Source organism: Harpia harpyja, chromosome 21 (assembly GCF_026419915.1).
Source record: "Harpia harpyja isolate bHarHar1 chromosome 21, bHarHar1 primary haplotype, whole genome shotgun sequence".
In the NCBI taxonomy this organism is placed as follows: Eukaryota; Metazoa; Chordata; class Aves; order Accipitriformes; family Accipitridae; genus Harpia; species Harpia harpyja.
In genome coordinates this window covers 5,035,423-5,061,213 of record NC_068960.1, presented here as the reverse complement: position 1 = coordinate 5,061,213, position 25,791 = coordinate 5,035,423, and the positions used below count along the sequence as shown (strand labels likewise).

The following is a 25,791-nucleotide window of genomic DNA, read 5'->3' as shown; positions in this document are numbered from 1 at the left end:
ATTAAAGAAATACATCAGACCCACTCTTTAAGAGGACTTCAGTAACTGATAAGTCACTCAATCATACCTTGAATTGTGACATTTTATTTCAAAGTAGTGCTGCAGGTAGTGCAATAATGCCAAAAACCATTGCATTCCTTTGCAGCTTTCATCATTATCGTTTGGCTCAGCAGCACAAATCTGTGAGAAATAGAGATACATGATGCAACAGAAGTGAAATGAAGAAGAAAATATGTGGAAAGGAAATGTCTGAAGTAAAGCTTAAATTAAATTCTAGCTCATATACGAATGACAGATCTATAACATTCCCTATTCTCCCAGATAATTCTCTTGTGCAGAACATTAACAAACAGGGCATGTACATTCCCATCGATGAGCACTTACACTTCAGTGCCTTGAGTAGCACTAATGTCAGACAAATGTTCAAAGGAGGCCCCTCAACCAATTACAGACTGGAGAAGTCTACCAACGGATAATATCGTAGCCTACCTAGCTTTATCTAGGAGCCCCAGTTGTCTCGCCACCTTTTTGCCCCCAGGAACAAGCATGTCCCTCCTCTACCTCTAGGCACGTCAAAAGAAATTTCCAAAGGCACAAATAAGTTTGTTACTGATTTCTATTAAGACTGATTCAATTCAAAACCATTGACCTTCAGGGTGACCTTCAGTTATTTAATCTCTGAGTGGTCTGGTTTTCTAATCTGTGAAAAGAAGGGAAGAAAACTTTTTCTTCCTTTGTCTTCCCTAGTTGGAAGCCAGGCTTGGGGAAAAAGGTACTATTTATTGCTAGAAGAACATACGCCGATAGCACAGCGTGGTATACATTGGTGGTGCAAGCAGGATGGATCATTTTTCTCAGCGTGTCTATGAAGAAATAAAATATTTGAAAAGGAAAGCCAGAAAACTAATGAAGAACTTGCTAAAGTGCAGCCAAAGGTTACCTTGCTCATCAATTTTGTACTGATGGTACTTGGGCACAGAAACTAATTGCTAGTCAAGATACTCTATTCCTTCATTTGTCTTCCCTCTAAATGTGTTTATTCTTCATGTACATCACTTGATTTGATTTGCACGAGGTAAAACATTTGCGAGTGATGTTTCTCTTCTGCAAGAGATAGATTTTAATTTTTTACTTGCTTTTTTTTTTCCTCCTAGCAGAGCTTCTTGACTGCAAATACAGAAATATTTGCAGGTCTTTTGATGATGAGCTTGTGCCTCTCATGCATTCCTCCAAGTCATAGGATTTGATCCTGGAAATGATTGTATGTTATGAAACATCCTAGCTTCATTTAGCGTACTTCTATAGTCCTGTAAATATCATACTGAAATACGTAGAGAGGAAAAGAGGCTTGTTCCTAAAGCTGCGTAAGCTGAGTTGTCACAACGTATCACTCACCTGACGGGGAACTGTGCTGATTCCAGCTCAAAGTACCCTGAGGGTTCTCAGTATATATAAAATATGCAGAATTACCACTATCTATGCCTGATGATACCTGCTGCTCAATATCAGCCAGTCTGCAGTCCATACTACGGAATCTCTTTGTTGTATGAATGTGACTGAAAAGTATGGTAATGCTTCATTGTTGGAAAATCAAAGCCCTGTACAAGTCTCTGTTATGTCACAACATATAGTAAAATCTTTTAGGCTCTTTCTCTATGCAAAAATATGGGAAGGACAATGTAATACAAAAATAGACAATTTATTCCTGGCAGCGAGTTTGTCTTCTTTCAGTTCTCTTTCACCAGAGAAAGAACTATTATTGTTTCGTCTTCTTCAAAAGCAGGATAGGGGAGCTAACCACTTATAATAAAACCCAGTGGGTTGCCAAGAATGCACGGTATTGCCTTTGTCAATCATTTAGACATGAATTTTGATACCCTTTTTACTAAAGTATTTGTAATTGCTGCTACTTCCCATTTCTTCCCAATATATCCCATAAAAAATAGCTTGATTACTAAAAATAAAATCAGTAAGACCAATGCAGACTAACAAATCAAAATGATGTCTCCTTACAAACTTATCTTCATATGGATCCCATATCCCTTGGCTCCAACAGTCAATCTCTTTTCCTTTCTGCAGGGAGTTGAAAACAGGAAGGATGTCAAACTTGAAAATACATTATTCCTTCCTCACTAGAAAGAAAGCTTCTATTTATTTTTCCAAGCTCTCTATTGAGATGTCATCCAAGAAATAACGTTCACTGCTGAGTCTAAACATGCTTGATGCTCAAAAGAGAAATACCACCCGGAAATACACTCGGAAATACAATTGTGTCTGTTCATCATTGAAGGTATATCAGAAAAGTAGGTATTTTTAGCAAAAAGAAAGCATAAAATTCAAAAGCCTTTCCCAAGTCATCTGTAGATTTGAGCTTGTGGTGACCACCAAAATGAAACGGGAAACAAATCTGCACGCTCTGGGACTTAGCAAGCCTTTAATTTCAAAAATCCACCTCGTTACAGCCCTACAAGAGACAAAAAGCCTCAAAACTCATGGATGCCTTCAAGAATCCTTCCTGTGTTTAGAAATTGGAAAGGATTCTTTTGCAAGAGAAAGTGGAAAGTCCTGAGCAACAGATGACATGTTTCTTAATTTAAAACATTATAAACTTTTATGAGCAAAGCCATCAGGGTTGAGTGCTTTGTTAGGCTTCCTGCCTCAACTTCTTGCCATGTTATCGGGCCTAGCAGATGAACCACCTGCTCCTGAGTAAAACTTGTATGGTGGACCTGATTTAGGAAATCATTTATGAAATAGGAGCGGGGCTTTTTATAAACTGACAAGAAAACTTGTTTAATCTCCCTTGCGTTTTTAGTAATCCCCTCTTCAGTCACAGTCTCTCTAATTACCTGCTGTTGGATCATTTTTCTCAGAAATCTCTCCAAACCATGTCTGGTTTATTTCCCTCAGCAAATAGTCTGCTTTTAGCTAATTTTATAAAACACTCTATGTGTTTGCTGAGTGAATTTTTCAGCTGCCCTCTGGCAGTGATGAGCTGACTCAAAACATTAGGGTTTCTGTTCTGAATGTGTATCATCTGCAACTAGCTAATATTTCTTTCCTAGATTGTCACAATGACTTCATGTTCTTTTCTTGCAAATCCGCTATTTTAATTGCTTTGTCAGAGTCCCCTCAGGTCACCTTGGTGGCTATGCCATTAACCCTGGGCTTATCTATCAATTACGGATTTAAAAGCATCCATATACGTATTTTGCTATCACACAAAGTAAGTTATGGAAAACTTGCCTCCATGCAACTCTTCAGCATTAGAGGAGTGAGTCTTAAGATATCCTATATTGAAAAATCTTCATATGTTTCCTGTTTAGGGCTTCAGTGAACAAAAGAAAGATAATGATGCTGGAATTAAACTTCCAGTGTCCGATCAAGGGCGATTCTGTGCCCTGTGTGTTATTGTCTGAACCTCATCCGCTTTCTTAGTGTATCAGGAGTTGAGCAGTTCTAGTCTGAGGTCCTTCTCATCCTGAAGAAGGGTTGAAATTACCATTCCCTGCAATGATTTCTTGGATGTTAGCAGCAAGGAAAAGTAATTTTCTTAAAGGGAAAAAAAAAGAAGCAATGATCTCTTTTGAGAGCGTGAATATTCATGATGGTGGTTTGCAGGTCTCATTTATCATCCCTTCCACACAGTATGTGGTAGAAAATGAGAGGGAGACAAAGTCTAAGTGCTTGCTAAAGTAAGAATTACTATTTATTAATCCTCTGCTTTTGTACACTATGAAGAAGGAAGTACACTTCTGTGCTGAAGTATCTTTGTAGTTTTAAATATTTATTTCTGTCCAGGTGTGTTTCTTAGGCACTTGTTATGTCTGCCTTGAGGGATTTAAATCTGTAAGCACCATCTGTTGCTGTTCGGTGTGGACACATATGGCTAAAGAATATGATATTAGCAGAGATAGGGGTACTGTATAGCTGCTGCAACTCATGCTACTCAATCTTTTTCTGAACAGAAAGTGCCTGTTTCCTTCACGCTGCTGTTTACCATTTTGTGTCAATCTAAGAGAGTAATCAACTAAACCCAAATCCTAAGCAAAAAACCCCCATGTTTAAACTTAGTTTGTGCTTTAAAAAACATGAAAGAGGGAATGTCCTCTCTCCTCCAAAAGTCTTCTGAGACTTGTATGCTAAGAAAAAGAGACTGAGCTGTAAAGTCTTTCTTAGTCACATAGCCTCTGTCCTCAAATGAGCTGTTAATTCAGCCCTTCTAAATATATGGGGAAACAAGATTAGTAAATGCACACCCTGAAAATATCCTTAATATATGCCAGGAGTGTTTGTTTAGTTCCCAGAACAGGAGTTACATGGGGCTAAGTTTGCTGTGAGCTCCCCATCACCCCTACATTGCTCCCGGTGTGACCGTTGTCTTCTGGAAGAAGCTGAAGCCACATCCCATCTCTGAGCTCTTCCCCACAGGGCCTGGTGATAAATGAAGTCAGGACTGGGACTTCTGCAAGCCATGTTACAACAAGATGTTTCACTCCCTTTCCTTCAGTAATTTCCTTTGCCAGCTTAATCACAAAAACACTTTCCCAACCAGCTTGCTTAGGACATAATGATAAAGTGTAGTGGAGGTTTAATGTTTATTATAATTTAATGTTTCATTCAAAATTAAGTAGCGCGCTCCTGTAGTCCCTGGGTAAATGGCCATATCTTAAACCCCCAATCCACACTTTTCAAACGACAGGTTTATTCTGCCATCTTGTCTTGCAGGCCAGCTGCCCTCCTACTTTGTTTCCAGGTTCCCCTCTTCCCTAAACTTATTTATGCAAAATTTTGCAGTGCTATGTTCAAAATCTGCTTCCATTGGGCCCATACATACTCTTTTCTGTCCCTGACGTTTCTTCTAGCCCCAAAGCAACCCTGTCTTATCTGTCTGTGCATCAGAAGTCGGGAGCCTGGTTGGTGCATGCCCAGATCTAAGTGAAAACCTAGTCAGCCTAAACTTCTCGTAGTCAAGGCATCTTAAGCAAGTGATTTAATGAAGTCAAGATCTGAATCACACCCTGAGGTGCCATTTCATGTTTACTACAGAAAGAGCCTGGGGTCGCCATGCTGCTAATTTGGTTAGGCATTTAAAGTCAAATGAGATGAAACAAGACTTTGAGTCTCAGGTTTAGCCTTAGGAAGCATCAACCTTTCTAGCCTAGATAGACCTGAGCAAGTGAGTGTCTTCCACTTGTGTTGTCTCATTATCTGTGTGTTTTTCTTACCACTCTTTGGCTCTTCCAGCAACCTTTTTTTTTTTTTTTTTTTTTGTGCTAACTCCACATTGTGTAGCCATCATAAACATGGAAACAAAAGCATTCACAGTTTTAACAGAAAAATAGTAAAACTATTGTCTGGCTCTCCATATGTTCCTCAATCTTCCAGCAGAAACCCAAATCCAGGACATATTTATTGTTCTGGCTTAAAGCCAGAGTCTGTTTACTTTTGTGAGTGGCTAAGGAGTTGCAGTTTTTAAATAACTGTAAGCCTTCAGTAGCATGATACATTACAACCAGAAATTACTACGTTTTTAAGTGAAGCATGTGAAGTACCCTTGTGGCTTTCTGCTCTGGCCAGAGCAGATGAGCAGTGGTCCTTGCCGAGGAAGAGTTACCCTGGGGAGGAACAGTAGACTGAATGGGTGAAAACTGGCCCTCCTTGCTTTTCATTCCCTCCGAGATCCTTGTCCTCCTTAGGAACCAGGATGATGAGGAGCAGAAATCAGGCTCAAGTATAATGGCTGAAGGGCTCTTATCACTTAATACAGATCAGCATTTAAGGGATGCAGCAGAATTTAGTTTTCTCACTGCACTATGCAGCCTCCGACTTTCAGCCAATGAGTACAAATGAAATGTTTTTCCGCAAATTGCCTTTATGTGGAGAAATTACACATTTTAATTGAGCTGCTGTTTTATTTTTGTTTTTTAATGTTTCATTTTGTATTTCCATGGGGTTTCTGCAGGCATTTTCACTACGTTTTCTGGTTGGGTGCTTCCAAAAAAATCCTTATTATAGGAAGGAAAGATTCTACCCGTGACAGGATAAGCCTGAATCCGCGAGTAAATCAAGCTGTGCTGTAGCCTAAGAATACATATGGTAATTTTGATTAGTAGCTCTGTATGGATAGTGTCAATGTCTTCTGCTTCCTTGAGTATGAAAAATTCCATGTTAAATCATATCTCCCATGTGTTTTACTGTTTATACGTATTGCTTCTGTCACATTGCTAGGATATCATTGTAAGAAGGGGAAAAAGTGAGAGAGGAAATTTATTGACCAACTTGTCTCAATCAAAAACAGTATGAAAATTGGCTTTTTTCCACATTTAGCAACATTTCCATTAGCTGTTCTAAGAATCAGCCTTGGGACTTTTAGCATAAATTATTTTTTTTTCCAAATAGGATAAAATTGTGAAGAATTCAGAGATGTCTTTCATTTATTTAATTGTACAATAGCTGCTGGTAGTTTTATATCTATCATCATACGAGTCTGATGTCATGTGCCTTTAACTGCCTGTAAGACTGTAGCTGAATGAAAATGTAGATTGATTTTTCTCTGCTGTTTTTTCTTCCCTTCTCTTTTCCTTAACAGTGAGCTGCCTCATTCCCCTCAGAATCTTCTGGCCACTCTAAATTCCTCATACGGCCGCAGCGTGATGCTCTCCTGGGTGCGCCCCTTTGATGGAAACAGCCCTGTTCTCTACTACATGGTCGAGCTCTCTGAGAACAGTGAGTGAAGTCAAATATGTTTCAACCTCATGTTCTTCTTAATTACTCAGCCTTCCTTCAGACTCACCTTTTACCGGAGCTACTAACAAAATGTTACCGTTGTTTGCTAAACGAGAGACAGTGTGCACAAAGGAGAACCCCTGGGTTTTACACTCAACTATTCGCATGCTGAAAGAGTTAAACAACAAAAAGAGGCCTGAGATGGTGGAATTGTTGTACAGGAAAGCCTCAGTTCCACCTCTGGCATTGCCAGCCAGACTTGAGGCACAACAGCTCATTCCTCGGTTCTTCTGTTCAGTGTTTGTAAAATAGTAGTAGTCATATTTTATTTCTTCCCATTGTTGTCTTTTGTTCTGGTTTCATAGATATCTTGATGCATTCAGAGCCCCAATTTCACCTGAAAAATGCAGGCAGAATGATAATATAAGGAACTGATGGTCTGTCAGAGGAACAAACTTGAATGTCAATAGGAGCTACTATCTTATCTGTATATGCATTCATATATTTTCTCTGCTTTCCCTAGGTTATCATTTTACACCCTTCTTTTGGGTGGTTGAGGATGCTTAACTAAGATAGCCAAATATCTACCTTCAGGGGTTACAAACCTGGTCATTGTGAATTGCCACTTCTCATAGTTTTGTCATGCTGTATGTCTGGTCCTTTGTGGCTCTCGGTTTGCAAGGTTATTCAGGGACACTGCTAATGCCTCTTTAGGAGTTGATAGAAAGATGAGGTTATATGGAAACCGGTCACCTTGGCAATACTTTCTAATCTCTGTCACCCTAGGAGCTGGAAATCCAAGCCTAACAATTGATTCTTGATGAAAAAATTAAGAGCATCACTTTTTCTGACATGTGGAAATTAGCCACTGCATAACTGAATGTGAAACAGTCCTGATTTCTGATTATCTACAGAGTAGCATTTTGTTTTGCCACACAGAGAGCTTGAAGTGAAACTTGAGCTTCAGATCACATACAACCCTTTTGCTTTGCAGGCTGGAGTGCATAAGTTTTTGATGTGGAGGTCCCAGAACTGATGATCTTGACATCTGTTAAGCAAAGTGCAGTTTTCTAATCCTAGCAGAAATCCCAAGTCATGCCTGGGACTGCTGTCCTTAAAACAGTTCTTTTCAAGCAAAGACTCCTGATGTTTTTGTAACAAATGACTGAGAAAATTCAGCGTTCTACACTCACACCCCCTCTCTACCTTTTTATCACCACCTTCTTTTTTATTTTCACTCTTCTCTCCTTCTCCTCCTATCGACTACAGGCCAGTAACTGCCTTTTTGCTTTTCCTTACCTGTTCTTTCACCCAGGGACGTCACCCTTGTGTTTCATGTTTCCCGGTGGCTTTGACAAAGACAAGCTAACGAAGTCCCAGTCTGGGAAAATGATGCAAAGTTACTAGAGCTGTGTTTGCATAGAGACAGCACAGAGCTGGCAGAACGTATGCGCTTGAGTCCTGTGCTGGGCTGCATTGATTGGGAAGAGTCACTAAAAGAAGAGGCAGCTCACTCGGTGCCAGGAGAAGTTTGAAAGGTCTTCAAGTGCCTTTCTAGCAAGGATGCTTTGCAGTTGTGCTAGTGTAGGAATGGGGTAAAAGTGCCATCATTTTGAAAATGCCATAATTCATTCACCGAAATTTGTAGAAGGCTCAGCAAAAATCAACAATACTTCTGCAGAAATCATGCAGACAGTCCCTCAGAACTCCACAGGATCCTGTGAACCCTTGCTCAGTCTGTGACAGATCCAATAATTTTGGCTGATGGCATTGCAATCTACCACTGAGAGAGTCTCATTATCACAAATCATAGGTATATGTACTTCAGCAAGCTTGCAGCTGCAAAAACCAAACACAGGCTGGGTCTGTTGTGAATTGAGCATCTTAACTCCCAGAAATACTCTAGATCTTGCTGTCCTTTCAGTTTTCATCTTCATCTTTATTTACTTTGCTTTTATGTACAATGTCTAAATGGTTACTCATAGAAGTAGGACAGAGAGGAATCTAAGCCCTTGAATATTCCACTGTTGCTGTGTTCTCTCATTTCAGATATTATTGCTCAGCTTTACAAATGCCAACAGAATAGTAGAACAATGTCAACAGTGACTGGTTTGGAAAGTTGACTTTAATGTCTGCATATTGTCACTGTCTTGGTTTTTTTATTTCCTTGAAGTGTTTGTTTTTCAGAGTTATTTTGATCTCAGTAGTGTGTGGTTAATATTTAGTTTCTACAGACCTCCTACTCCTTTAGAAAACACCACCTTTCCTCTGTTCCCACCCGTCCCAAGTGATGTTTATGAATGAAGCTGACATTTAATCTTGTATAGGTATAGTTTTGTCTGATACGATGGTACAGAATCTCTTTTTGCTTTTCAAAGATTTCCTTTCAGGTTTTCTGGCAGTCCTGTTTGTGACGCAGAAAGAGCAACTGTCAAGGAGTCGGCATGTGTCCTCCGTGAGCTCATCTGCTTGCTTCTGTAGCTCTTTCACTGGCAGCAGCAGTGCAATATGCTTAACATCCTAATCCCCATTTGCTTTTGTACATGTAAAGGTTAGGGAGGGACATCAGAATTATGATTTATTTTCCAGTTAGCAAAGCTGCACAGACTTTGTTCTTAGTTCTGTGGAGTTTTAATACATGGGTTTTGCTTTGCAGTTACAGGTGCCAAAACGTAGCCTAGTTTTCTTCATTTTTTTAGCTGTTTGGCTTTGAATAATTTCCTAATAGCTTTAGGATCCATTGTACATTTTGAAGCACGTACCATAAATGAATACATAATAACAGTATCTGTTTCAGAGAAATAGCTGAAGAGGGTTCAAAATAATGAGTGTAAATTTCAGGGGACTAATTACTAGCTGTGTTAGAGAGAGGCGTGTGACTCCACCTGGCATGGATTAGAACTCCTTTTCATTAATATCAATTCAGTAAAGAGATATAAAAACCTTATTTTAATTAGAGGAAAAAACAGTGGCAGATCGTGCACATAAATTGCTGGAAATATGAATGACTCTAGTCACCTAATTTTTAAAATGAATGTATTTGGCGCAATGCAATGATTCTCAAATTACAAGTATTCACAGTAGACCGTGTCTGTGGGTGACTTGAGACATATGGCCTTAAACATTTGGGGGCAAATTTATAATCTAATTTGAAAAACACAGTTCCAGGGAAACACAGTCATTAAGTATTCCTGCCCACACAGAGCCAGGAATGTGAACCTTAATTTGAAATAGGATTTTCAAATAAATAGTACCATGCATTGCTGTCATTTGCACTAATATAATTTTTGGATGTTTCATGACCTGTTTAGCCCCTGTTGTGATATACCTAGGAATTCCAATGAGGTATCTTCGTGGAGTTAGAAGGGGATATGCTTATTTTATTCCAAAGAGGTTAGATTTCGGGGATTAATCAAAAACTATTCTGAATTGTCTTTTAACTGAAGAAATGAATTAATACTTAAAGAATTTTGCTGAGTACAATTAAGATAAAAGCCCATTTTTCGTTTTTTGTATTCTGGGATATCTGTGCTGTGTGATGTAATGATATAACTCAGATTCATCATGTTGTGCCAGTGAGGAGATAATAAAAGTTCCTACGAAAAGCATCTACACATGCTTAACTTAAGCCCTATGAATTGTCATCCTGTATTTGGTAGGAGTATTCAAATGATAAAAATTGAACACGTTGATAAATCTTTGCAAAATTAAACTATGTTGTTTGTTACAACTGTGACTCAGATCTATATATGATAGCATTAAAAGATACTTTTTCTCAGGCCATTGGTAGATCTTGCTGAAGTCCTACCAAACAAAGGATGAACCATTTATTTTTATTTGAACTTTTTGCAATATCATATTGTCATGAAGATTTGAAAAATGAATTCAGTAAACTCCAGCAGTACGGCAAGTGCCAATACTACCGTCTATGCAAAACCCCCTGGAGAGGGAAGGAGATGGAAATGTACTCCAAACCTGCAAAACCCAGCTTTCTGCAATAGATCTAATGTGCAATATCAAATTAGAAATGATTTTTGAGGAATTTGCAATTAACGCATGAATTGTAAGGTAGGTAGGGAAATATAGAAGAAATGCCTCTTGGTGAGTAACGAGTGTTATTAAATGTATCACAAGTGCATACAAAAATTCTTGACAGAACAAAAGTAATTTCTAAAACCCCCCAAATCACATTGTAAACAATCTCACAGGAGAGTAGCCTGTGAGATTCTTCGTTTCCAATAAATTAACTTGGAGAGGAAATCAGAGTTAATTCAAAATACCCAATAACCTTAAGACGATGGACTGCTAAACATGGAAGTTTTTCAGACAGTAGCAATTACAGCGGAAGAGCAAGCAAGCAAAGCCCAGAGTACATTCTGGGCAGCTTAAGTTAAATGAAAGATTAGCACAGTCTGTTCCATCTAACAGAGGCTTATTTAATAGTTTGACCTGGCAAGTCTTTTGTCACCATGGAGCTTCTCCAGGCTTCCTGGGACAGGCGAGTGACAGTCATCCCTGGAGGAGAAGAGAGTCGGTGTCGAAAATTTTATGGCATGTTTCTGATGTCAGAATTGCTCTTCTCAGTGGTAAAACAAGCTTCTGTGCAATTCTGGGTTTTGTTGTGTCTTTAAGGAGGGAGAACAGCCTTTCGAAATGTTTAGTTTATTGATTGTCAAAAAAAAAGACTTGACATTTAAATTTTAAAGATACCCTGCACACTCACTGTATCCACTGCTCCATGAGCAAGCAAATCCTCCCCAAACCACCTTCCTTTACGAATCAGAGTGCCCAGGAGATGAATAGGCTTCGTTTATATTAGTTTTCAGTTTAATCTCTCTTCCTGCCAGATCTTTTATCTTCCACCAGGAGAGGAAAAAGAATTAATAAAGTATTCTACAGATGCAGCATATAAACAGAGCAAAGCCCCAAGGTGCTGAAGAGATTAATAGGCCCTGTTGTTGAATCAAACTGCTCACTACATTGAGCTGCTTGGGTTAAGCACTCTCAGGTGGTGTTTACACTAGCAGTAAACAAATGAAATGCTCTAGGAAATGGACCACTACCCAAGTAGCTCATACAAGGGTATTTCACTCTCTTGTTGATGTCTGCTCTTCCATTTTCCTCAGGAAGCTGCTTCAGGCAACGTACTAAGTCAGCCGTACCTTAACTTCGGCTTACCTTGATTTGTATTTGTGCACTCTGGCTGTAACAAGGTGAACAGTTGGTTGTGAAGTCTCAAGAGAAGCTTGATAAAAATCAGAAGGAACTAGGGTGCAAAAAACTCCTAACCAATGCTTTTCCAGATAACGTAAATGTGCTTCCTCTCAGGTCTTTCTAAAAGAAGTTCAACGTTCAGCTAAGATGAATTGCCATCAAGATCTTGCAGCCGAAGTGGCTGTTGGTAAATCATCAACACCTGGCAAGGACGGAACTTGACTGCTGTGCAAATGTCCCTCTCCAGCATTCCCAGTATTCTGCTGTGTCAGTTTTCCCGTTCAAAAAGACTTTGTTCTCGGAAAGCCGTTACTGGAATAAATGTATTTTGAGTAATTCAAAGATGCGGTGTTTATAGCCCAACTGGTATCACACCCTAGAGGACTTAAACTGGCTAAGGAATCTGCCAGAAAAGCACTAAATTAGTGGTTTACATCTTGGTGTGAAGTTTAGCAGCCTTCCGCATTTGGGACATCTCATCTTCATTTTCAAGCAGACGTCTAGGTGACCTGCCAGGAGCTGCAATGCACTTCTGATGAGCAACATGCACAGATACGTTGCCAAAATCTACAGCTAGCTCCTCAGTAATTTCCAGAAGTGTTAGTAATTTTGAGCAGGGAGCATGAAAACAGCTGGTATTATTTAAAAACTGAACAAATCTTTAAATTGGCTGATTCCATTGCTGTACTGTTGCAACACAGACCAAATGTCACTTCTCCCTGACTATTTCAGTCACGACTTTGGGGAGAATATGTGACACCAGGCTATGAAGAAAAGTCAGGATATTTAATTTTCAACGTGTTTAATTTCTGACCTCTTTGAAAACTTGAAAATGTAATTTGGGCATTAGAGGAGAGCTCGGTACGTCAAGTATGTGAACTGACAACAAGGGTTTTATAGTGCTGCCAGGGCTGTTTATACCAGGGAATCTTCCTAGGAAATGATTAGACCGAATGCCATATACTATCTCTGGAAAAAAAAATTGCAGACTTGTAGAATCCGCAGCAGAAGCTTTCTCAGGTCTTACAGCAAAGGGCTGATTTGGCAGAGAGAGTCACGCTTCTACACCTGCTTGCAAGCTGGGTAGGAAGATATTCCAAACTGACTGCGAATTTCATTACAGTCCTTCCACCAGAGCCACTCATGGGTGTGGTGTTGTAATGGCCTGCCAAACAGATGGGTTGTGAAATACACAGCCCATCTGTCTTTATCATGCTTGTTTCCTCTTTTATTAAAATGTTAATGAATATAGTTTTTATTTATTATGCCATGACATGTGCAGCATCACTTTCCAGTAGACAAATGTGCAATCTGCATAACCGTGTGGGCTGACAGGAAGGTTTCTTCTGCTGAAAAGAAACTTCTTCCCAAAGTTCCTCTGAGGAAAACAAGCACAAAGAGCTCTGAGCAGTCAGAGGCATTTTCTCACTTCTGCAGGGCTTTTAACAAGCACTTCCACCTTTTTTCACATGTAAATTATTCCAACAGATTCTCCCTGGAAGGTTCACCTATCAAATCTTGACCCAAAGATGACCAGTGTCACTGTGAGCGGACTGACTCCAGCCCGAACCTACCAGTTTAGGGTGTGTGCGGTTAACCAGGTGGGAAAGGGCCAGTACAGCTCCGAGACCAGCAGGTACAGTAAAAATAAATATGTGTCTACTAAAGGTACAATAACATAGGATTATTTGGAGGAAAAAACTGCTGATTGTTTGTCAGTGAATAAAATCAAGTTATTTTTTGCACAATAATTGGGGAACGGAGCTGTTAGCATTACCCAGGCCTCTGGAGAGTGCTCTGCAGCTGTCAGTAATTGGTGATAATGGCAATTCCACGATGCAGGATATCAGCACACAATGGGAGAGGTGCCCTCCTATTTCCAGAGTACCAGTTGAGCAGAAACTTGGAAATATTTTTGTGCTCTTGTGCAAAGCCACAGCAGTTAGCCCAGGAAGGAGTACGGCATTCACCCAATCATTGCAATGTCACTTCTGGAATTCACCCAGATGCGACATAGAAGGATGGCTTCATCAAATTTAGTTTCAAATGCCTCCCCCTTCCTCTGTGAACCAAAGCTTGCTGTGAGCTTGAATTGCAGAACAGCTGAACTCTAAATGACTTTTTCAAAATGTAGGAGTTTGATATGAAAAATATTGAAAGAGCTGAAAGAAACAATTTGGAAGGAGTCACAGACACTGGACCTGAGCTCTAACTCATTCAGGCTTGTAATCTTTTTAAAGAGTTGTAGCAGCCTGGGTGATTCAAAGAGAATAAGGTTACCTCAGCTGTCTGTCTTGTTGCTTGCTTAACTGATTTCCTATTATGTTGATTTGTTGTAACTATTTCATCTATGTCTTCAGCAGTTTGATCAGCGTTATATTTCCTTCTAGTCATCAGCCTTTGATAAAAGAAACTGGTTCACATGGAGTGGATACATGAAATAGAAATGTTGTCTGTCATTTATTTCAACACCCACCTCCACCACATTCTTTTGTACTTAGGTTGATGCTACCTGAGGAGCCCCCCAGTGCCCCACCTAAGAACATAGTGGCCAGTGGGCGCACCAATCAGTCCATCATGGTCCAATGGCAGCCTCCTCCCGAGAGTGAACATAATGGAGTTCTTCATGGGTACATCCTAAGGTAAGTCATTTTCTAACCTGGGAAGTCTGGAGGTAGATCCGTGTGTGCATGAGGGAATTCAGAATGGTGTGACTTAAGAGCGTATTAAAAACTATTTCTAATTCTGTTAAATATATTAGTTATTATTTACAAATGCTGTGGCTGCCCTGGTTTATTGCAGATGAGAAAACACCTCTGCTCAGGTGGCCACAAGGGTGCAGGCACTTAAATTCCAGCCTGTCTGTACTAGAGAGTCAGTGAGCTGGGGTCCCTGTTGGCTACTCCGAATGGACTGCCTAAGTGGACTAGCTCCCGATGGAGACTCTCAACATCCAGATAGCCTTTTTCCATTTTCAAAGTGAAGTGAAGCACCAAGTCCTCAAAGTGTTCACATGGGAAGTTGGTACAGTGCCGCCTATGCGTTGCAGGTGTATATTTGCTTATTACAATCTCAGCTTCCTGCTAGAAAGGTTAATTAAATTTATCAAAGACACAACAGGGCTCCTGCACTATGGAAGAGCGAGAATAGAATCAATAAACTTAAGGTTTGTGCCAAACAAAATGGAGAGAGGGAATGACAGGTCAGATGCTTTGTGGCAGACCTTGATTTGGTTTTGAAAATCCGTCAGCTGAGCAAGATTCTTTCAGCCCCGCCTGTATTTATTCATGAGAAACAGATTCAGGCAGGTACCTGGGAATCCCGAACACGTCACGTCTTTCTGCTTACACAGGATTTATTGTGTTGGAAAGGGTGTTGCCACACTGAGAGACTTTGCAGAGCATTTCCCTTTTGTAATTCTTTGGGACTCAGTTATTCACTCCTACCCAGTTCAACTACAGCTTACTTGCTCATTTGGCATCCTTATCCTGCAGTGCTAGGAGCCAGCTAGGGCCGCACCTTTAGTAAGGGAGGCAGTATCTAAATTAGAGGTTTTATGGGAAACTCCCAAGCCTTGCACCACCGCTGACATATTTCCAAGTGATGGCTACAGCCTATTGTAGGCAGGCTGCTGACATTTTTAATACAGTGTTCTCCAGACCTGCTAAAAGATAACTAAACGCTACAGTTTAAATGCCAGCATCCTGTTCATGCTGTGCTCCTACTTTTGCTGGCATAGATGGAAATGCTTTTGTGATGCTGAGAGTGTTGGTGAGCTCCCAAAATAGTGCTGGAAAGTTCCTTCTCTCTGCAGGCAGAGTTGAAGTCTGTTAATCTCCCTGTCACCTGCACAGAGCTTATTACAGTGGTGAGCCACTTGTGCAAGTGCCTGCAGTTTTAAGAGCTGTACTCAGTTTGAAAGCTGTGCTAGTCATCAGTGACAGGTGGGAAAAGGTGCTTTAACTTCTGTCTATAGCTAGAATCTTGTCATGAGACTTGGGTACCTATTTGCACAAGGTACAAGTGTTGTTTGTACAGTTCTTTCCTTCAAACTGGTCTACTCGACGATAGGATTAATTCCTTAGCTATTCCCAGTAAATCTTACCCAGTCTCAGCATTAAGTCCTTTGAGAAAGCAATCCCATAGCCTCCTATTTCTGGCAATCTGTTTTCTCCATATAACATTTTCAATAATGTTTAACTTAAGTATTTTCTACAACATCTATCAGCATAATTGATCCCTGTCCTCACTGTAACATCTCTTTCCATTTTAATAGAGAGTGATCATATTCATTATGCTCAATCTGTGAACATTTTTGATGTCTACATGCTTTGTCTTGACTACAGAGCAGAAAAACCATTTATTTGACAGGAATTTAAGATTATCATATACAAGCACAACTGTCCCAGGTAATAAACCAGGCCGTTTTTCCAAGTCAAATTGTGTGGTCACAGCAATGTGTGCTGGAGAAAAGTCTTCCTGCACTGATTTCTGTAGAATTAGGGTATAAGAAAATGAAAACCACCATGCATCCCAAAGACCCAATGCTCAAGACATGCAAGATACTAAATGGATGGAACACCTGATCTTTAAAAGTGAAGGTGCACTGCTCAAGTCATATGGAGTATACATCAAAGTCCATGGTGAGAAAAATCATGAAGACATGACATTTCTGAACTGGCCTCCTTCCTCTGCCCTTTTTCTCACTGGGAGTATTGCATTTAGAGGACTGCCATGCTAACAGCATAATAGATTAAATCACAGGAGCGCTCTACTCCTTGTCTCCTAGGTGTGAGGCAAAACATTGCTGCACAAAGAATTGACTTTGCCAGGAAGCATACACCCTTCACAGGAGACAAAAGAAAGAAAAAGGTAGATATTGCATAAAGTAGAAAAAGATCAAGACATTCAATAAACTCAGCTGAGGGCTGATATTTCTTTATTTCCATTTGTATTTCATAAATGGAATCACACCAGTGTAGCATTACAAATATTAAGTATGCCAAAATATGGTCAGGCAAGCAGCTCCTCAGCAGAAAATAGAGGGGTTGTCAGTGATTAAGAAGTGATCTCTTTATAAGAAGACTTTAGAACAAAAATCTATGGCTGAAATACACGAAGGTGTCTGGTTGTAGAAACTGCACCAATTTAACTTAGATTAATTTAAAATCAGACTGTAAGATGTCAAAGAAATTGTTCTGTGTCAATAAGCTTTTGGTGATTACTGTGAAGCAAAAGATGAGTAAGAGCGCATAAAAGCTGTGTGGTGAATAAAAATACAAATGTTTCCATATTTGTCTTTTTCATGGAATAGTAATGCCTTGTGCCCCTTACTTGGCCTCTGTTTTTCTGATTTTTTTTTGTGAATTAGCATATTGTTATCATCCATTGTACCATTTTCCTAAGGGAAGGAAAACAAACAGTATTATTCACATTCACAGATTTGCAAGGTTTGTTTTCTATAATTTAGTTCTTCTCCATGGTTTCTTGGCCTAAAGAGACACATCAAAGGGCGTCTGTTTTCTGCAATACAGTTTTTACCTGGGAAAATATATTCAGTGTTTCAGCTTCCCATGTCTCAGCAGAAAGTTTGTCAGGATGTTTACCACTTCTCTGTATTTGGTACAGTCCTTCTCCTGACATGCCAATGCTTAACCAATCCTTCAGTCTCAACTATATTCCATCCTTATTTTAATCATTCTGTGAAGTAAATCCTGGTGGAAGCCAAAGACAGCAATGCCTGAGACTCTAGAAGGTCAGAGCCCTCTGAGCTCTTCCTCTTCAGATTTCAGAGGAGAAGGAAAAATACATTTCTCAAGCTGATTTACAGCAGCACCCTGATAAAAATCACATCTGGGCTATTTTTTCTACTAAATCACAGCTTTTACTAGACAAGCCACATTTAAAAAGCTGTAATTTTTCTGCAACCGTAAACCAGAATAAAATACCCGTTTTGTTTAGCCCTGAGCATGTAATCTCGGTGAGATCAGATTATAAATACTATAGCAATCAAACATGATACGGTCTTATCAGGAGTTAGTGTGTTCTTTCTGATTATTTTTCATTATTCTTTGTATAATTCTGCTGTAAAAGTTTGCATATTGCCTCTTCACAAAGGAAGCTATTTTGCTAGTCAGGATATTTGCTATAATTGATACCATCTAATTACCTAGCAAATTTTTCTTCCCATATGGTAGGTATCGCCTGGCCGGCCTCCCTGGAGAATACCAGTATAAGAACATCACCAGTGCAGAAATCAACTACTGCTTAGTGAAAGACCTGATCATTTGGACCCAGTATGAAATCCAGGTGGCATCTTACAATGGAGCTGGGCTGGGAGCGTTCAGCAGACCTGTGGCAGAGTACACTTTACAGGGAGGTGAGCAAATCGGACCAATATATCCTTTATAGCTACAGTTTATAGCACAGATTCCTGAGGAGATGCACTCTAACAACTTGTAAAACAAACGGTCGTTTCAGTCAAATTTGATAGACAGCTTGGGATAAGAAACACCTACAAATTTCCAATGCCTAAGTAGAGACAAGATGAGACCCTGCTCTTATCTCTGTTGTAGAAAAAGCTGTGAGTGAATTCAAAAATTATCTCTTTTTGTTGCCCCTCGTGATGACATGTTACCATACTTGCAGGTCAGAGTTGGCCGCAGCATAAGTAATAAATAGAAATGCTGAAGAGGTCTGGGGTCCCGTGGAAGGGATTTATAGGTCGTGTGACAGGCAGGGGCTGAGGTTACTCTGCCGGGAGAGTCAGAGCAAATATGGCAGGGAATTGGGTTTATCGCGGTCAAGGTATGCAGTATGCCACATATGCAATATAGGAGACAAAAGCTGAGTAAACCAGCTGCATTAGTTCTGATAATCAGAGAATACCTTGTTTTAGAAATATGGAATAAATTGAAAGGGAACTGTAGGGAGAGAAATACAGCCTGTGGAGGAAGTGTTTTGTAGCATTTCAGGAATGGTGCAGACATTTGCGAAGAGGAAGATAAAATGTTCTTTAAAGCCCTGATTTTTATGCTACAGCTCCTCCACGCCTTTCTGGTAAGTGCTTTAAGAAGAGTATAAATTACATCAACAAAAGGATATGTAATTACTTTTTACAACCAGTGTAAGGCATGTTTACACCTCTAGATTGGTATAAAAATCTGTAGGATAATTAAGTACCAGGCCCTTAAAGCTTTCATATATTCCCATAATTGCAGGGCTGTGCTGGATTCTGAGCGCTGGACAGTACATGGTCTCTACTTTATTGGTCGTAAAACAATTAAACTATTTTAAAAACTTGCAGATTTACAGTACATCAGTTAATTTACAATCAGTGAAGAATACGTAGTTGTTTGTTAATTGTTAGTAGGAGTACATTATAACATGATTAGATACAGTTTGAGGTGTAGGGAGATCTTTAAGAAAAGATTATTCATATGCAACACTAATTAACCACAACAATTAAAGAAGGAAGCTATCTATATTTTGTCTTAGGGCATGTAAAGTCTCACGGTTTAGAGGAGTCTAGACACACTCAACCTCTTTCTAGAAGTATTTATAGCAGACCTTGAAATGTTTTTCTTAAAGTCTTCTCCTTGCAGCCAGGATTAATGTTTTGTATCAAACTAAAGACCAGATCTCTGCTGAGAATTGGTTTGCACACAGAATTTGAATCTCTTCTGTGACTACGCTTGTAATTCATTATTTGGTTTATTTGCACATTTTAAGCTATCATAGCACCTTAACCTTCCATCTATTAAGACTCAGGTTTGGACTTCACACTCTTTTTCTTAAACCCTGCAATTGACTCTAATTTCCCTTGATATTATGTGCTGTTATTATCATCCTTTATTGATTGGCTGTCTGTTGTCATTTATAAGGATATAAATCCTCTGTTATAAATTAAGTGTAGTCAGTCCTGCATTCATATTAATCAGCAAGAGTGTTTAGACTGCAGGACAACCTGCAGTGGCCTGTTTGTCTTTATGTAGTTCCTGAATGCTCAATGGTGGGTAGACATAGAAGAAAAACTGGATATTTCTTATTTGCTTTGTATCAGTATTTAATAATAGCAGTAAATAACTACTTCATGGATGCTGCCATCTCCTAATGAATGCCTTGCTGGGTTTCTGTGCAAATCACCCGAAGCATACGGTCTGTTCTAAAAAGAGTTTGAAGCCTTTTTACATTTAGAGTTGAAAAGGGAGGCTTGTTGGTATCGGTGTCATTTGAAACTGGATTAATATCAAGTCTCCACACGTAATGCGCTAGTGTCCGAAACTCTGCTCCTTTATCTTTGTTGTAGTTGGGAAATGACAGAAAAAGCCAGTGGCTGTTTCTTGCTCCAGAATGTCCTTCCTAAACCAAACCAGCAGGAGTAAGAAAAAGCCATGTGTAAAACTGGCTTGTAAATCATATTCCGATTTTAATATGAGTGGAGATAAATGTCAAAGACACACACTCCCATCCATCCCCCTCTCCTACTACCACCACCGCTGCCTCTATTCTGACGTGTATTAAATGATGTGAGCTATGCTGGCAAGAACCTGTCTGTCTGCAGATGAAAAATACCTGAAACACCTCATATTAATCAAGTGTCCTATGCAGTCAAAGCCTGGCAGGAAATGAACACTGGGAGCAGATCAACCCATCGGCAGAGGCAGATCAGCACATTGGCATCTTTGTCATAGGGAATATTGTCTGGCCATATAAGCTGTGCATTTACACCAGAACCTAGTCTATTAATCCCTTATTAGTCCTCTGGCATTGCTTTAGCCACTGATAACTAATCAGCTACTCAAAGCTCTTCAAAAATCACCAACTTCTAGAACGTAGCCAAACTCACAAGATGCTGAAAGATCTAAACTTGTAGAGAAACTGGCACATAATGTCAGTTAGATAAAATGTCAGAAAGACTTACTGGCAAAGCACTGAACATCCTAGCACTAGGGTCAGACAGTTTGACTGTCTCTAAATCTTGAAAGTATCTTCAGAGTGATATTCAGCCTAATCCTTTGATGCTCTGTATATATAGGTCTTTATTCATCAGAGTTTCTCCAGCTATTCCTTACTTTGATGTTACTTTTCACAGGGATTTGTGCCAGCCTTCTGCATAGGGCAATTTTTACTTATTTAAACAGTCTCCTGCAGGACTTTTCATTGCCATATGAAAAACTGAAGTTTCCCAATACCTTTTCATATAAGAATAGCTTTGTGAGATGTATAAACATCTTTCTGGATGGTGATGATGTTGTCTCTGTACTATTGGACATGTTTACCTTTTCCTGCAGGTTGATTTGAGAAACCAGAAGCTTCCATCATTTACTGTGGGTCTGTGCATTTTATCTCACTAGCATGAATACTTCTGAACTTCTCTCTCTTTGAAAAACTCCCACCACTCCTTAGATTTAGGCAAGGCAAGGTTTATGAGTAGAGACATAGCTTTCATTAGGCTCTTTGCATTGACATTAACCCTCTTTTGTTTCGACTTTAAGTGCTATGTCTTTCTTTTGATGCATATCCCAAAAGCCAGTCTTATGTCCTAAAGTTCATAGGTCTTAACATGCGGTTCAATGTTGGTTTATTTTCCCTTCTATGCTGTGCATGGACACCTTGAAAGGCCAGGGAAGTCTAAGCAAAAGGCCCTTCCTGAATAAAAGAGTGGGAGAGTCACCAGACTAGTGAGTCTTGATGGTGTGGCGAGAAGGATAAAAGCAAGATGAGTCTGTTCAGCCAGGTCCAAAGTAGTTTCTTCCTCAGGCAGTAGGAGGTGAATCAGAGAAATTTATAAGACTGAGACAGAAGAGCTAGAGAAAACCTGGTTAACTGAAAGCTTCCTACTTTATGTAGGAAAAAAATCGTGAAAAAAGAATCTCTGAATAAGGAGTGTCCCCTGCAACTATTCAATTTTATCTCAGTGAAAAGAGATTTCCCTTAGTTCTCCCTTAGGCTTTCTTGGCAAAAACATCTTAAAGATCCTCATTCACTTCCTTTGGGGAAGCTACCAACAGCCTTGGAGCATCCATGGCATTTTGGGTGCAGCTGCTCCTGTGCAGAAGCAGGTTGGAGTTGTAGTGGCTGGATTTTGTGTTTTATCACTGTTGGGTGTCATTTGCCATCTACTGCTGCTTTTTTTTTTTTTTTTTGTAAATTATTTCAAAGGTGGTGAAATTAGCAGTTGTCTCGCTGAGGCCCCTGGCCCCCAGCTCTTAATAAAGAAGTAAAATCTTGTCCTTGTGAGAGGCATGCAAGAAAGGAAGAAGGCATTTCCCAACTGCAAGAAGCAAAACTCATCAGTTAGTGCCAAATCTCACACTACCGAATTTCAAATATCAGCATGCATAGAATTGCAGAGACCACTTTTTCTACGCAGCTGCTGCAGTTCAGAGCACAGCAAAGGATGTCAGCCGGGAACAACGGGGAATAGGCTTCACAGAAGGAATTGCATGCCTCCGCGGTGGACTCTCCCCACCGCTGCAGCTTAGCACCTCAAGCCAGAGCATCAAAGGAACAACCAAATCTTCACATAGAGGAAAACCTGCAGCTCCCCGAGCCTGCCTTATTGAGACATGGAAGCTGCCACCTCAAAGGTCAGGAGCTCCGGAGGAGTGGGAGACTTTTCTACAAGCCTCTGTTGAAGATCTATATTTAAGACCAGTAGTCTGGCTGTCAGAATCTCTGCGGGGTTTACATGCTATTTGCACGTAGCTAGAGACAGAATAATTACATGTACACATGCTTAACCTTAATGCTTTCTCTTCTCTCAATTCTCTCATCAGCGAAACCCTTTTAATGGCTTTTATCTAGAGTGCTTCCATGACCTTTTCTACTTAGAATGCTGTGCATTAACTTGCAGTCCCGGGGGCTGAGCTCTTAACAGATTGCCAACCACGTGAACTTTATTGGGAAGAAAGTAACAGTTGTTTTTTCTGACCAATTTGATCTGCAATTCCAAGATGACTCCCAGATGGGTCTCCACTGTGAGACGGTTTAAGAATACTTGCAAACATGGTGAAGTACAGGTTTAAAAACTAAGCATGTAAATACTTGGAGATTACTCTTGAAACACCTATTTGACATTGGTAGCTTCTGTACCGCTTGACAACAAGAAATTGGAGGAAGCGGATAGATATCTACCACTAAATTAGAAAATCTTCTATGTGGACAGTCGCAGTTTCAGTAAGTTACTAACCATGATCTTGGAAAAGTATTTGAGTTTTGAAGTGACCAGAAGGTCAATTCTGATTTAGCTTCTGTCAAACTTCTTTTCTTTTTTTAAATGCAAAACTGTTCAGATACCCAAGGAAGTCTTTAATATCAGGACATAAAAGGAGAACTTTATACTGGCACTTTGAAGTAAATTTGAGATTATAAAGCCAATATTTTACTGATTTTAAAAATATAAAAATGTATTATATTATGTCTTCTGCAGTATAATTAAGCTTATGGATATCAGATGGACCACATTCTTTCCATCTTTTGAATGCATTCATTGAGACGCAGATGTTGATTTTTCAATAAAAGTGTCCAAAGAGGAATTGTAATATAAATCATGATTTCCAACATTCTGAAGGTTTTATGTTTTCTGTTCATAATTCTTACCATTTTTCTTCTTGTATCAGGTACTTTTTCTGCTATGATGGTTTATTCTTGTTTCAGGAAATTATTTCCTAATGAAAGAAAAATACTTCCCTTTTAAGAAGAAATAACTAATGCATTTGGTTACTATAGATTTATAAATGTGGATAAACCTATCTTCAAGTGCTTGCCTGAGCTTTTTTGAGGACTCTAAGGGCTGCAGATGAAAACTTGGAGCTTGCTGATGCAGGTTTTTTCTTCTCAAAAAATTTGCAGTATTTTGAATTGTATCTAAAAGACTCATCAGACCCTTAGAATAAAATCCTTGTGATACTGAAATCACTGGAAATTTGCTATTCATTGTACAGCATCCATCGGATCCTCCACTAAAGAAAATAATGCCCACAGAAATGAAGCAGCAATGTGCATGCTAATGTGCGTGTTTCAGGAAAACGATAAAGGCAGTGGGAGTGTCCTGCTGGGATTGATTTACTGTTAACTCTCGGGTCACCTGTACGTGTTTCTTATGCTCTGGGAAAAACAGACTCTTCCTACCACTGCCGAAGTTCTGCACTTCTTCAAGCGTGGCTGTCAGTGGCGACACATGGGTTACGTGTAGATTTTCTGTACAATAATTGTGTTACAAAATCAACCTAGCACATATAAATAGAGTTGTAATGTAGCAGTTCAACAGAAGGAAGAGGAATGAGTGGAGAGGATGATGCTCAGGTGATTTAGCCTTCCTGACAGGAGATTAATCTATCAGTGATATCCCAGAGACTTTCTGATAACAAACTAACTTGAAGGCTTCTAATACAATTTTCTTCTGCAATAACAAAATCTCTGGCAGCTACAATATCTGAATATGAAAATATGCAGGAAAGTAAGAATTTTGATTTTAAAAAAATCTTATTCAATTTAACCATTAATTATACAAAGTATTGCACGCAAAAGCAAATTGAAATATATCTTGTGGCTGTCATAATAAACAGTTTCATCAAAGAACATGAATAAGAAAAAATACGTTTAGTAGTAGCCAAAGCTGTTTGTTATGACTGTAGAGAGATTTTAATATTTATGACTGTATATCAGGATGATTTGGTGAATCTCTTAACTAAAAAAAAAACTTTATGATGTCTATAGGTCATTAAGATAGTATTATAACCTTCCAAAAGCATATAGGGAATTACGATACATGTCAGGAAGTAGGGCCCAGATTCTAATGAAAATTTAGAGCAGTATCAGATAAATTCTGGTTTTAGAACTCAATAATTACGCATAGTTCATAAATTGTGACATCAGGTTTTAAATTAGGGCAAGAAAATTCCGAATAATATGCAGTTTCTGAGGTTAAAAAAATGCACAGAGCTAAATTGTCAAGCCACGGTGTAGTCATCAGGGAGTTTTAGTGACACAGGGCATGAAAGTGGATGTTCTTGTCATTTCAAACTTGACATCTTTGAGGATTTCTCCATTTTTCTGTGTTGATATTTCTAGGTTGTGGATGTCTTTGATAAGTGTACACTGTCCTAGCTCTGTTGGCTCCACTCTTACTATAGCTTGTACACCAGTTAAGAATAATGCCCCTTTATGTCTCTTTCAAACAAACATAGCTTTTGGTGGAAAAAGGGGCATTTTTACATTTTTGAGCTCAGTGTCTTGATTTCTTCTCCATACAAAGACTCATCTTCCAAAAGTACTTTGAAGCTTTAAAAGTTTATGACCTGTTTTTGAAAAGTATGGAGCAAACCGCCATTTCTCAGTGGGAATTGTGGATACTTTTTAGAAGCAGAGGTCTTTGGGCTTTGGTAGAAACTTTCTCCTGGAAGCAGAAGGAACAAAGCTTTCCACTTGTGGATAGTTCCTCTTTCGTAGAATACAAATGCACATGGCTGTCAATAGGAATAATTGTGAAGCTTTATTAAACTTATTTTATAGGATTCAAAGGGTATTAGTCCATTTTTTATACTCAAATAGCAGTTTTCTTCTTAAACTTACTATAAGCTTGGTAATTTCAGAAAGGAAGACCTATTAGTATTCTTTCCTCTGAGAGCTATAGAAATGACATCCTAAAGCAATAAGTTGAAGAAATTGCCTGGAAGGTATTTAAAGAGACATTATATTAAATGACAAAATGTTTAGGTGTTATTTTTTGTTGTTTGAAGGCAGTATGCTTTTATGTTCTATGCTTTCTTTTGTATTGAGAAAACATCTGTCTAATTAAATGCTTGGCATAAAATGTTTATGCAACTTTTAGTAGATTAGAGG

The 25,791-nt window shown here is 39.2% G+C and overlaps 1 protein-coding gene across 5 annotated transcripts in view; it reads left to right on the top strand.

The window, feature by feature from the left end:
- The window catches only part of SDK1 (sidekick cell adhesion molecule 1), a 419,217-nt gene that overhangs the window by 282,694 nt on the left and 110,732 nt on the right, over positions 1-25,791 (top strand). For all 5 annotated transcript variants that reach the window (XM_052772288.1, XM_052772287.1, XM_052772289.1 and 2 more), the window contains 4 exons: positions 6,593-6,729; positions 13,432-13,579; positions 14,445-14,585; positions 18,141-18,322. In XM_052772288.1, the coding sequence (XP_052628248.1) occupies positions 6,593-6,729; positions 13,432-13,579; positions 14,445-14,585; positions 18,141-18,322 (608 nt within the window). The remainder of the gene's footprint in view (positions 1-6,592; positions 6,730-13,431; positions 13,580-14,444; positions 14,586-18,140; positions 18,323-25,791) is intronic.